The sequence below is a fragment of the Syzygium oleosum genome, unplaced genomic scaffold (genome assembly GCF_021117445.2).
Source record: "Syzygium oleosum isolate NSW1041296 unplaced genomic scaffold, Sole_v2.1 Sole_v2.01, whole genome shotgun sequence".
Taxonomy (NCBI): domain Eukaryota; kingdom Viridiplantae; phylum Streptophyta; class Magnoliopsida; order Myrtales; family Myrtaceae; genus Syzygium; species Syzygium oleosum.
Window position 1 is genome coordinate 18,169,687 of NW_026607485.1, and position 12,810 is coordinate 18,182,496.

The window sequence follows — 12,810 nt, forward strand, 5'->3', positions numbered from 1 at the left end:
ATCGAGAACTGGATTGGTCCCATGGAACCGCTGATTCCGAGCCGATCCTGGGTGGTTCCCGATTTTTTTGCACATCCTTGGGTTATCGCCGGTCGACCTTTGGCATCTCTTTTTTAATAAAAAAAACGAAAATGATTTTCTCCATTTTATGCAAAAAAGAAAAAAAAATATCGCGTGCGGATCACATGATTGGGAAAATATCTCGACGGCAGAGGTGCGAGAAAAAGCGAACCGTTGCTGCACCGCTGAAGGAAAGCCACGGAAGCCGCTCTGTGATTAGAGCATTCAGGAAGGAGCTCATCTTTTTTATTCAATGCACAAGAAGCGTGCGATCTGATGTCATGTAATAACGACCGATCCTAAGTTATCTCCGACAAATTCATCGGACAGAGCACCCGTTGAAGTTGCCGCAGTTGAAGCTCGCTGCTGGGGACACGTTCATCTTTGTCCTCGTGGGTACCCATCAAGATTCGAGATATGATCATCGTATGGGGAGCGTCTCTCTCTTCAACCCCATCGCATTCTTGATTTCTGGGTTCCACGGTTTTCGCCGTTTGAGACAGTGTTTAGTGTCCGGTTGACTTCGGCATCCTGTTCTTCGAGTTGAAGGTGCTATCTTTTGGAGAGGGAGGGATGGATTCTTTGCGCGGGTTGCATTGCTCTGCGAGTTTCGTCCAAAAGGGTAGTGGAAGGCGAGGTAAATCTCTGCATCCCATGTCTGGGAACTCCGCAACCAATTCGTTCTTGAAGAGCAGCATGGCTTTTCCCCTTCGAGATTCGCTCGGGTGGGCGCATGGAGCTCACGCCGCTCGGAGTCGCTCCTCCACGGTTGTTCGCGGCGTTTCCACCACTGAAACCAGGTCTCTCTCTCACACACACACACACACACACACACACACACACGGTGGATTTGTTCTTGTCTACTTATGTCGTCTGATCAAGTACTGGGTTCGGACTGAAGTATTGAGTTGTTTTATGCAATTCTTGATCAAAGGTTTGTCTGGGTCTCTTGTGTGGCTGGAGTTTATGTGGGGTCTATTTCTTGAACGAGAATCGGTGTGGAAAAAAGAATTTTTCTGTTTTTCATTTGAGTTCTTCTTGCAATAAAAGCTAGCGGCATTGATTACCCGACATCGTCTTGATTTGAGGTTCCTCTTCGGATGCGGTGTTAAGTGCCAAAGAATGAATCTGTGGTTCGTGTGAAAATTGCTGTTTAAGTTGTTTAGACAAGGTAGGAGGCTATTGGTAGAAGCTATAACATAGTGTGTTTATAGCAGAGAAGAGGAGAAGAGAGCGAAGAAGATCAGATCAAAGCCGGGACAGGAGAAGGTGCAAGTCAGAGTTCGGCTGGATCACCAAGTTAAATTTGGGGAGAGCGTGGCAATCTTAGGATCCGCAAGAGAATTGGGATCGTGGAAGAGGAATGTGGCAATGGACTGGACCAAGAGCGGATGGGTATGTGAGTTAGAACTGAAAGAAGGCGAATCTGTTGAATATAAATATGTCATTGTTGGGAAAGACAAGAGTGTGACATGGGAATCTGGGGATAATCGAGTCCTCAAGCTGCCCAAAAGAGGGAAGTATGGAATGGTTTGCAAGTGGAATGCGACTAAGGAGGCTGTGGAATTGATGCCTATGGATTCTAAAGAGACTGGTGAGGAGCTGTTCAATGATGATGGAGATGGTGGTGCTGCAGTTAATGATACAGCTGCTCTTGCTGATGCGGAGACGAGCCCCTTTGTGGAGCAATGGCAAGGGAAGGCTGTGAGTTTTATGCGCTCCAATGAGCACAGGAATAGAGAGACAGAAATGCGATGGGATACTTCGGGTCTTGAAGGACTGGCCTTAAAGCTGGTCGAAGGTGATCGAAATGCAAGGAACTGGTGGCGCAAGGTAATGGCATATGCAGAGACTATCATGAATATGAAGCTCAATCGATTTATGTCCATTCAAGTTTCTCTCTTTCTTTCCCCAGACAATGGATTGACTTCAAATCTAATATGCAAATTTGCTATATGTAGCATGTCTTACATTAGTAGATAAACATCCATTGTCTTTGGTTTGATTCTGGATAACACAGTTGGTTTTGCATTTGTTTTTCCAAGGTTATCTGAGATGATTGTTAGATAAGAAAATGACCTTTTTTGGTTGGTAATTCTGGTTAGCTTGCTTCTGGCTGAATTGACTTCCTAAAAACTCTAAAATTTAAAGGAATGGATGGATGTAAAAGTGCAGCTTATATCACGCGATTGACATTGTCATGTCTTTTAACTTGTGTACTGAAGCTCGAAGTTGTTCGTGAGCTTATCGTTGAAAGCCTTCAAGGTGGAAACCGATTGGAGGCTCTTGTAAACTCTGCCATCTATTTGAAGGTATAGTTACCTGACTAAGTTTTGAACCGCAATTTTGGGTTGATTCTTTGTGGTCTTCTTAGATCTTCTTCTTATGCAGTGGATAAACACGGGACAAATTCCCTGCTTTGAAGATGGAGGTCATCATCGGCCAAATAGGCATGCGGAGATATCTAGACTCATATTCCGGGAATTGGAGAGGATTGCCTGCAGGAAAGATGCTTCCCCTAAGGTGACGTGTGTGTCTATGTGTGAATGTTCTATTTACCCTGCTTAGTGGGATAATAACTGTGTATGCGTCATGCTTTTGTCTTTCTGTCATACCACGGCTCATGTGCGTTCAGTCGTAGTTTTTCTTTTTCCCTCCTTCTCCTTCTTATAAAATTTTTTGACTATTTTAATAGAAAAGCCTGCTTACTTTTTCCGATATGTTTCATACTATCACTGGAGAAACCACTTTGTCCTATTACCTGTACTACACTACATTGAAAGGTTAAGGATGCTTCATCTAGTGGCCAGGTCCTCGCAAATGTTCTCTGATGTATATTTTGTTAATTCTTCGTAATTTTGTTGTGGAAAATATTATATATGGTTTCCTCATTTTGGTATCAAAGAGCATAAAAATGGGAGCATTTTTGCTGTAAGTTAAATGTCCTGCTTCCAGCAAAGGGCAGCTTGTTGGTAAAACACTTTGCAATAAATGTACTGCACCGAAGGATTCGGGAGGTGGTTTTTCATCCAATAGAGAGCATATCTTTGGCATAGAATTGCCGGGTACATACTACTATTACTGTTGACTAATTTTATTTTTATTATTATTATTATTATTATTATTATTATTTGGAAGAGGGGGCGGATGACATACTGCTTTCCTCAAATATTATCTACTGGGGTTTCATGTAACTTCTGAGAAAAAGGTAGACGCCTCTGTTCTCAGTTAAAGTGCAACTGTGAAGCACTTCATAAAGGAGTATGGTGCCTTTTTTTTTTATGCTTCTCTTAAGTATGTACATACATTTGTATATCTGCATATTCGTTTTGTAATTGTTATGTAGTCTTCTCTTACGATAGTCACTGGTCGTATTGACATCTTATCCAGGAAGTGCTGGTGGTTCGCAAAATTCATCCATGTCTACCATCTTTCAAGGCTGAATTTACTGCATCTGTTCCTCTGACTCGAATTAGAGATATAGCACATCGAAATGACATTCCTCATGACCTCAAGGTTGTGCTTCATGAAAGACTTGGTGTGTGAATCTCTGAAGTTACAGGTTTAGAGTAGCTGCGAACTTCACTTTAAGTTGTTTCTTTGTTTTTTTCTTGAAATGCAGCAAGAAATAAAGCATACAATACAAAACAAGCTTCATCGGAATGCTGGTCCTGAGGATTTAGTTGCTACTGAAGCAATGCTTGCCAGAATCACCAAGAACCCAGGAGAATATAGCGAAGCATTTGTGGAGCAATTCAAAAAATTTCATCATGAACTGAAGGATTTTTTTAATGCTGGAAGGTCTGTCATATAAGATTTCATTGTTTTAACAATCTGAAATTGAAGTGTTTTACAATGACTATGTTAGTGGCGACTCTAACGAAAAATGGTGGGCTATTAATATGGCCAGTTATACCACCAATTGATGAAAATCTTCCCAGTCAAACCCCTCAGAGCACAAAAAAAAAAAAAGAACCTAATTTACAGATAAGTAAAATAACTTTATAGATAAACAAAGGAAAAGAACCAACTAAAGGGACCAATAGCGGCTCATTATATTTGTATCATGACGGCAATAGTTGATCAACTGCAATTGATTATTGATTATTTATTGACTATACTTTTTCCATTGCAGCCTTGGGGAACAGCTTGAGTCTATCAGAGAATCGTTGGATGAACGGGCATTGTCAACTCTTGAGCTCTTTCTTGAATGTAAAGAGGTAATAGAAATATACTTTCATGCGAGAATTTCATTTGTGAAATCTATTTGTAATTTTTGCATTTAAAATTGGCATGTTATGTTTGTTGTGGAGCTCATGCAGATCACTTTTTGTTATTTGCCATTGAGATAGATTCCTAGTGTTGCACTGTAAACTTCATCACTTGACTATCTGCCTGCCACTTCTGTTATGCCATTAGATTGTTCAGTCACTGTGGTGGGACGAACTAGCATGTGCACTCGAATCTCCACTTGGCGTATACTATAACATTTGATTGTTGGTCTTCTGATAATTCTACTGTAAAGAATTCAAAATAATAGCGGCACTTGGTGGCTGTTGTTACTGCAAGTTTATGATGATTTGTTCTCTATATTATATGCTGATGTCCAGTACAGAATTTTGAATCCTTTATCTTTGTTATATTCCCCTCAAAGTTGGCTGAGCGCGGTCTTGTTTGGGTCTTGGACGAAGACACCTCTAGCACAATCGTTTAGGCTGGCAGTGCACTTGTCATATTGACCAAGGGCATGACCACAAGAATCTTGCCATTATGAAGCTCCTTCCTTGCATCCATAACAGTTTTTTTTGGGGGGGAGAAGCATCCATAACAGTTGACTTACCTAATTCGCTTACTTATTTTTTTATTACAAATAAATCGAGGATAAAGCAGCAATATATACATAAAGGATGCATGTAGCTTTTTGCAAGCAAATATAAATTTCTTTTCTCTTCATAGAAGATGAGTAATTTTGAGTCCTTCCCTCCAGAGAAGACCTCACTGATGGAGATTTTATTTCAATTTAGTTATACTGTATATCAAATTTTACAATATTTCTCACTGTTTATGTGGTTGTCTCTGTTTTGTTCATTTAGAGATTGGATACTTCCAGTGAATCCCTTGATCTGTTGATGCAAACTATACAATCTTTGACTGCAACAAGGGAATTGATTCTGAAAGGTCTTGAAAGTGGTCTTCGAAATGATGCCCCTGATGCTGCAATAGCTACGCGTCAAAAGGTGAACTCATTTCTACTCTTTTCTGAGCAAACTATCCAGAAACATCACAATCTGAAGTTATGATGGATCAGCATCTTATATCCTCTCATTCTCCTCTCTCGTACAGTGGCGGCTTTGTGAGATTGGCCTTGAGGACTATTCTTTTGTGCTCTTAAGCAGGTGTGTTCTGTGCATAGCTTGCTGAAGGCATGAGTTATTGGCAAACCCCTCATGCAGCATTGATACCTTTTTTCATTGGACTTGACAAGGCAAAACTTAAAAAGACTGTTCTGTGGATCAGCATGTCGCCAGAATGCTTCTTTCAGAATGATACATCATGTTTAATATTCATAGCAGATTGTGCCTTAAACGTGAATGAAGCTTTACAGAGAGTAGAGATAATCACTTCGATGTATTATGGAGATTTTTCGTTGGGAAACGTGAAAGCTCTTATTAAGACACCCAATACAATGTTTCTGCATAGACACAAAATATAATGGTCTCCATGGACACACAATAATTCCACGATGCTTCTTTGCTTCTTCATACTCGTACAGTAACTGAATGTTTGAACAAGTCAGATCTTCTGTGTGGATGTGTGACTTTACTTGTTGCCTTGGGATGACTTAGGATTTACTGTCATAGAAAAAAGTTTCTGCTTCGTCGATTTCCCTTTATATTTATGCCAAGTATTTTAGATGCTTTTGTTAACTATTTCATTGTTTCTAGTATTAGAAGTAGAGCATTTGGAGACAGATAGTCCTGAGCTATCTCTGTCTCTATGACTGTATAAATACTTTCAATACATAGCTCCCCGTTTTCCTTTTGTTATCTTAACTATAGGGATTCAAAAAGCAAGTAGAGGTAGAGTCATTTGAATTTACCTGTTTATTGTAAAAGCCTAATTCCTAGTTTGTGCATGTGTTGTGCTGATATGAAAAGACTTGTCACATATCTAGCTTAAGTCCGGTTTCTACTGATTATACAGTATGTGGCTGTCGTATAGGTATGTATCTACTAGGGACACTGGGACTCACTAAAACATTTTGAATGAGAGATAATTCTTTTGGGAAGACTTTAAATTTCCCATGTTGGACCGTAAGCTGCTCTCTACCAGATTTGATTCCCAGTCCTTGAATAATCAGATGTTACTATCTAACGTCATCCATCTTTGTCAGTGATGTCATATTTTAAAGCACTGATAAGTTTACAAAAAAAATATGATGCCAGTGTTTGGTGAAACTATCGTCAGAATCATGATACCTTCTTGAATTAGCTTTTTCAGAGGCCTAAGAAATGCTGTTTTCAGAATAACATGTAAAATTTTGTAGACCACAATCAATTGTTCTAAAAGATTAAGCTAACCAATTGCATGCAAACTGATTCCAGGACAGAGCCACCTGCACAAGCCAAAAAATCTGGACTTAATTGATTCATTGGGCTTGCAAGGTGTTCCTTGCGTCTCTAGTAGGTTGGGTCTCCACATCCGTGCCCCTGGATTATCAAAAAAACAAAAAAAAAAAGAAGAAAAAAAACTATAAGATGAAGGTTTGGTTAAATTTTTAAGTAGTTTGGCACTCCCCTTCACGCATAGGTTGAACTTTGGCTTAAGACTGAAGCGTGGAAATATATCATTGGAGAGGCAAATTATAGGGCTAGAAAGATTTGAATTCAAAAGCTTCTACTTTGGTACCATATAAAATTTTGTAGGACCACGATCAACTATTCTAAAAGCTCAAGCTATATTAGATAAAGTCGTGGTTCAGTATCTATACTTTGATAGCCTTAAATATTACGATGCGCAAGTGAATAATGCTTTTGTGCCATAATATGTTAAGATACCCGATGGATTAGTTCCAAACTTAATTTTGTTTCCTTGTTCCTGTCCTACCACATACTTGGAACTGTATTAATTTTTATAATGCATATCTGCATAGATTCCTCAATGCGGTTGAAGCGAGCGGAGGGACTTCTTGGTTGGCTGAGAATGTGGCACGGAACATGAGTTTTTGGGATGCTCTCCTTGATGCACTCATTGTTGGCATTCACCAACTGGGGCTATCAAGTTGGCAAGTGGAAGAATGTACTGCTCTGCGGAATGAACTTCTTGCTTGGAAGAAAAGAGGCTTTTCCGAAAAGGAAGGTAGTCATTGATATCTGACCTTGCAAATTCAGGGCTTAGTGTGTACTTGCCAACTTGGAGTTACTATTCTTGTTCATTTTGTCTTCATAAGGCAGTGAAGATGGCAAAATGATTTGGGCATTGAGACTCAAAGCGACTCTTGATAGGTCAAGGAGGTTAACAGAAGAATATTCTGAAGCACTTCTTCAGATATTTCCTGCTAAAGTTGAGGTATAAGGCAACAGTCCTAATGGAAAAATATGTGTGCGCATGGGTACCATGTGTTTGTATCTATGTGCACTAGGGTATCAGTGTGTGTGTGTGTGTGTGTGGGTACTTGTTAATTTTATGAAACTCAGAGACTTGAAAATACTTTCTGCTTTGAAGATGCTTGGAAGAGCTTTTGGAATTCCCGAGAATAGTGTGAAGACATACACAGAAGCCGAGATCCGCGCTGGGTATATTACTTTACTTTGTTTTATCATTAGAGTTTATGTCCTGTTTTTATTCCGTGATTTTGCATAGTGCATTTGTGCTTTCTGCTGCCCATATTCTGAGTTCAGATGCATCTCGTTTAAAGTTATGGCAGCTTCTTGACCTCTGGGAAATCTTTCTTAGTGTGATTTTTCAGGTTTCAAAACTTTGTACTCTGCTCTTGAAAGCTATTAGGAGTGTAATTGGTTCTCAAGGTTGGGATGTTCTTGTTTCTGGAGCTGCTGTTGGCACATTAGTTCAGGTATGTCAATGGTGGGAGAGGAAACCTGAATTTTTTTGGTACAAATTGTTATATGCCTGTTCATGGGTTTCTTGTCCAGGTTGATAGAATCAACCCTGGGTCACTGCCATCATCTGTAAGTGGACCGGTTATTCTCATGGTCAAGAGAGCTGATGGAGATGAAGAGGTACTTTTTTCCATCTGCACGGCACTTGTTATTTGATCATGAAGGTACCTGAAATCTGTAAGGGGAAGGCCTAACGCGATAGATTAAATTCCAGGTGACAGCTTTGGGAAGTAACATAGGAGGAGTTATACTTCTGCAGGAGCTGCCTCACTTATCTCATCTTGGTGTCAGGGCCCGGCAGGTTAAGTTTTTCTTCTAACGGTTGGCTGTGCATAATGCTTAGTCAAATTCGAAGATTCTGATAAGACAACTTACCATGCGCAGGAAAAGGTTGTCTTTGTGACATGTGAAGCTGATGATACAATTTCTGATCTGCAGAAACTCGCTGGAAAGTTTGTGAGGTCTGTTTCTAGATAAATGTAGATGTGATTGACGATCCACTGTTTTAAATGATGCACATTATCGCTTTGTTTCATACTAGGATTTCTCCTTTCCTTTTCTTCATTTCCTACCCTCAGAACATGCTTTTGGGCAATTTCAGGTTGGAGGCATCTTCAGCTGGTGTTATATTGCAATTAACATCTGAGACCAGCGAGAATGGGAAACCACAAAGTATTTCATCTGAAGTTGGAGTATCTGAACTTCATTCTTCACCTATTGCCACAGCTGCTCACACCAAAAAGGTTTATTGTTGTTTCCTCTATCCAGAAATTTGGGAAGCACCTATTTTCTTTCTTCTGAATACCCTTAAATGGGAAAATAAAATTATTCATTCCGCCTCTCTCTAAGGGAGGTTAGAACTTTGTTTGATCTTTATTTGGTTTTTACGTTTATATGCTCTTCCTTTCTAGTGAAAATGAAACTGGAAGAATATATTGTTTTTATCTCTAGAAAGTAAAGTTTGATTGGGAAGGGCTTATGTCAAACTCATCGAAAGAATCTTGCAATCAGGATGTTTCCCGTGGAGTTGTACCACTTGCTGATGCAGAGGTGGAGACATCGGGTGCAAAGGCTGCTGCTTGTGGTCTGTTAGCTTCTCTTGCGGCAGCTTCCCACAAGGGTCGGTGACATTTCTTATGCATTGCATTGCACTGCATAGTTTCTCACTAATCATGAAAGCTTTACTACCCTGGTACATAAATTATTGTCGTGCAGATGGTTTATTCTAGTTAGTTCTTGCTCAGGTCCCAAGCGATGTAATCACCGTGAAATCGGTTGTTCCTGGATACTAAGACTAGAAGTTCTAGTTTTGGATGTTGATTAAGTAGGCATGGCATGGATTCATCTTTGTCACGCTTTTGTCTCAGAATAATTCACCTTGCATGAGAACTATAACCCACTGATTATCTTCTTCTTAGTTCTTTGAGCTAATTCGACAACATTTTCTTGTTTCTTTAACGTGAACCATTTTCTTGCCTCTTAATATATTTCAAAAGAAAAAGGAGAGAAGGGAGATGCTGCTGGATGAGCAAAGTTAATAACTTATGGGCTGCAAGGAGCATGAGTCCCTAATCTGCACATTGAACTTCCTTGTGCTGATGGGGATGGCCCTGCAGCATCAAGTTCCAACTCATGGAAATAGCCTCTTTCCGAGAGATATTGATGTATTTGCATATCTTAAACTCTGAAAACTATGGATTAGTATACAGTGTTTGCATGAAATTTCTCGAAATATGTTATTTCACGGTAATTCTTTATTATCTTACTAAACATCATGCTGTTCCTCATGGCAGTTTACAATGATGAAGGAGTACCGGCATCTTTCAAAGTCCCATCCGGGGCAGTAATACCTTTTGGCTCAATGGAATTGGCTTTAGAACGGAGTGGCTCCATTGACACATTCAATTCTCTTCTTGAAGAATTGGAAAGGGCTAAACTGGAGGATGGGGAGCTCGACAAGGTATGCCAACGGCTCCAGGAATTGATAAGTGCCCTGCAGCCCCCAAAAGAAATCATCGAGAGCATCGGGAAAATATTTCCAGGGAGCTCTCGTTTGATCGTCCGTTCGAGCGCCAATGTTGAGGATTTAGCCGGAATGTCCGCGGCTGGGCTATATGATTCAATTCCCAATGTGAGCCCTTCTAATCCAGCTATCTTTGGTAATGCTATCTCCAAAGTGTGGGCTTCTTTGTACACAAGGAGAGCCGTTCTGAGCCGGCAAGCTGCTAAAGTTCCTCAAAAAGAAGCTACAATGGCAATTTTAGTGCAAGAAATGCTTTCACCGGATTTGTCATTTGTCCTCCACACACTCAGCCCGACGGACCATGATAGCAATTCTGTGGAGGCTGAGATAGCTCCAGGACTTGGTGAGACCCTGGCCTCGGGCACCCGGGGCACGCCGTGGCGTCTGTCTTGTGGTAAGTTTGATGGGGTTATTAAGACATTGGCGTTTGCCAACTTTAGCGAGGAGCTATTGGTCCTCGGATCAGGTCCTGCAGATGGGGAGGTGATTAGATTAACAGTGGATTACAGTGAGAAACCATTGACGACTGACCCAATCTTCCGGAGACAACTCGGTCAGCGGCTCTCCACGGTCGGTTTTTATCTCGAGCAGAAGTTTGGCTGTCCGCAGGACGTAGAGGGATGTGTTGTGGGGAATGACATTTTTATAGTCCAAACACGGCCACAGCCTTACTGAAGACTCTCTCTCTCTCTCTCTCTCTCTCTCTCTCTCGTCTAAGTTGATGTAACTAGAGGGTGTATAGATTTGCTGCTTGTTTGTCGCGGTGGAAAAGCAGCTGCATACATATTACGCAAAACTCCTCTATGCATACGAGATGGTGAAAGTCAGTTAGTTCTCTTGGTGCTCTGCTTGTGTCTTAAACGTCAGGCGATGTTGCTTGAAGTTGATGTATCATGTGCAATGTTGACTACAGCAATACATGTAGTGTAATCACGGTATAGCTTTCGGGTCGATCCGCCCCGAGAGAACGAAGAACTGCTATGTTGCTCCTCTTCCTCTGGCAGAATAAAAGTTTGTTGTTTTAGTGCATTGAGAATGCAGATTGTTGAAGAGATAATAATGTTCTGTGTTATTCAATTAGAAAAGGGTTACATATATATATGCTCAACCCTACTAGAACAATTTACTATTCTACCCTTATACTTTCCAACACTCCCCCTCAAGTTGGGATGTAGATATCAAACAATCCCAACTTGTTACACAAGAAATTCACTCTATTTCCCCGTAGAGATTTAGTAAAGATGTCTGCGAATTGATCCTCCGTCTTCGTGTGTTGAAGAATAATCTCTCTTTTCTGAACTTTTTCTCACACAAAATGACAATCAACCTCAATATGCTTCGTTCGCTCATGGAAGACAGGATTAGATGCAATATGAATAGCGGATTGATTATCACAATATAATATCGATGGATTTGACGGTGACATTCCAATCTCTGATAGTAACATCCTCAACCATATTAATTCACCTGTCACATGTGCCATAGCTTGATATTCAGCTTCAGCGCTTGATCGGGAAACTACATGTTTTTTGCTCTTCCACGCAACTAAATTACCTCCAAGAAACACACAGTATCCTGAAGTAGATCTTCTATCTATAGGACATCCAGCCCAATCAGCATCAGAGAATCCTGTAGTGTTTAGATGACCATAATTCTTAAACAGTAATCCTTTGCCTGGTGTTCCCTTCAAATATTTGACAATTCGAAGTACGGCATCCCAATGAGTAGTACGAGGAGAATTCATGAACTGGCTTACTACACTAACAGCAAATGATATATCAGGTCTTGTGACGGTAAGATAGTTCAACTTACCCACTAATCTCCGATATTTCGCTGTATCATGCAATAATTCTCCATGTTCTGCATCAAGTTTTACATTAGGCTCCATAGGGGTATCAACTGGTTTTGCTCCAAGATATCCAACCTCACCAAGAATATCCAGTACATACTTTCGTTGCGATAAATTGATACCGGCATGTGAGTAGGCTACTTCAATACCAAGAAAATATCGAAGACGTCCCATATCTTTAGTACTGAATTCTGTATGCAGAAATTGCTTAAGTTTGTGAATACCATCTGAATCACTGCCAGTAATGATTATGTCATCCACATATACAACTAGAAGGATACAACCAGCTGAAGAGATATAGCTAAAAACTGAATGATCTACCTTACACCGCTTTAATCCAAATTTGATAATTGCATCACTAAATTTACCAAACCAAGCACGAGGAGATTGTTTAAGTCCATATAAAGCTTTGTATAAACGACACACCACATTCTCCCCCGGAGCAACAAACCCAGGTGGTTGCTCCATGTAGACCTCCTCAGCCAGATCACCATGTAAAAAAGCATTTTTCACATCCAGCTGATGCAGTAGCCAGCCAAATCATGCAACCAATGAGATAAATACACAAACCGATGGAATTTTGGCCACCGGGGAGAAAGTGTCATCATAGTCAACACCATAAGTCTGAGTATACCCCTTCGCAACTAACCGTGCCTTCAACCGATTAAGAGTGCCATCCGGGTGAACCTTAACAGTAAATACCCAACGACAACCAACAGATTTCTTACCAGTTTGTAATGGAGTAAGCTTCCAAGTTC

The 12,810-nt window shown here is 40.5% G+C and overlaps 1 protein-coding gene across 2 annotated transcripts; it reads left to right on the plus strand.

The window, feature by feature from the left end:
- Positions 1-209: 209 nt before the first annotated feature.
- LOC115683476 (phosphoglucan, water dikinase, chloroplastic) lies at positions 210-11,232 on the plus strand. 2 transcript variants are annotated; one of them, XM_056312845.1, is made up of 19 exons: positions 210-860; positions 1,275-1,893; positions 2,286-2,372; positions 2,452-2,583; positions 3,451-3,576; positions 3,683-3,861; positions 4,196-4,280; positions 5,154-5,297; positions 5,404-5,456; positions 7,214-7,419; positions 7,511-7,629; positions 7,786-7,856; positions 8,017-8,134; positions 8,214-8,300; positions 8,395-8,481; positions 8,565-8,641; positions 8,782-8,923; positions 9,192-9,300; positions 9,974-11,232. In XM_056312845.1, the coding sequence occupies exons 1-19, from the start codon at positions 634-636 to the stop codon at positions 10,876-10,878; spliced, it is 3,573 nt and encodes a 1,190-aa protein (XP_056168820.1). In that variant the 5' UTR covers positions 210-633; the 3' UTR covers positions 10,879-11,232. The 2 variants fall into 2 exon arrangements, with proteins under 2 accessions (XP_056168820.1, XP_030463865.1); XM_030608005.2 differs by having other exon boundaries at positions 1,278-1,893.
- The last annotated feature ends 1,578 nt before the right edge of the window (positions 11,233-12,810 follow it).

Excerpts from the sequence above, each read along its gene's own strand:
- LOC115683476 (XM_056312845.1), top strand. The coding sequence starts at position 634 with ATGGATTCTTTGCGCGGGTTGCATTGCTCTGCGAGTTTCGTCCAAAAG. Across the intron at positions 4,281-5,153 it reads TCTTTCTTGAATGTAAAGAG|AGATTGGATACTTCCAGTGA; the intron begins GTAATAGAAATA and ends TTGTTCATTTAG. Across the intron at positions 5,298-5,403 it reads CAATAGCTACGCGTCAAAAG|TGGCGGCTTTGTGAGATTGG; the intron begins GTGAACTCATTT and ends TCTCTCGTACAG.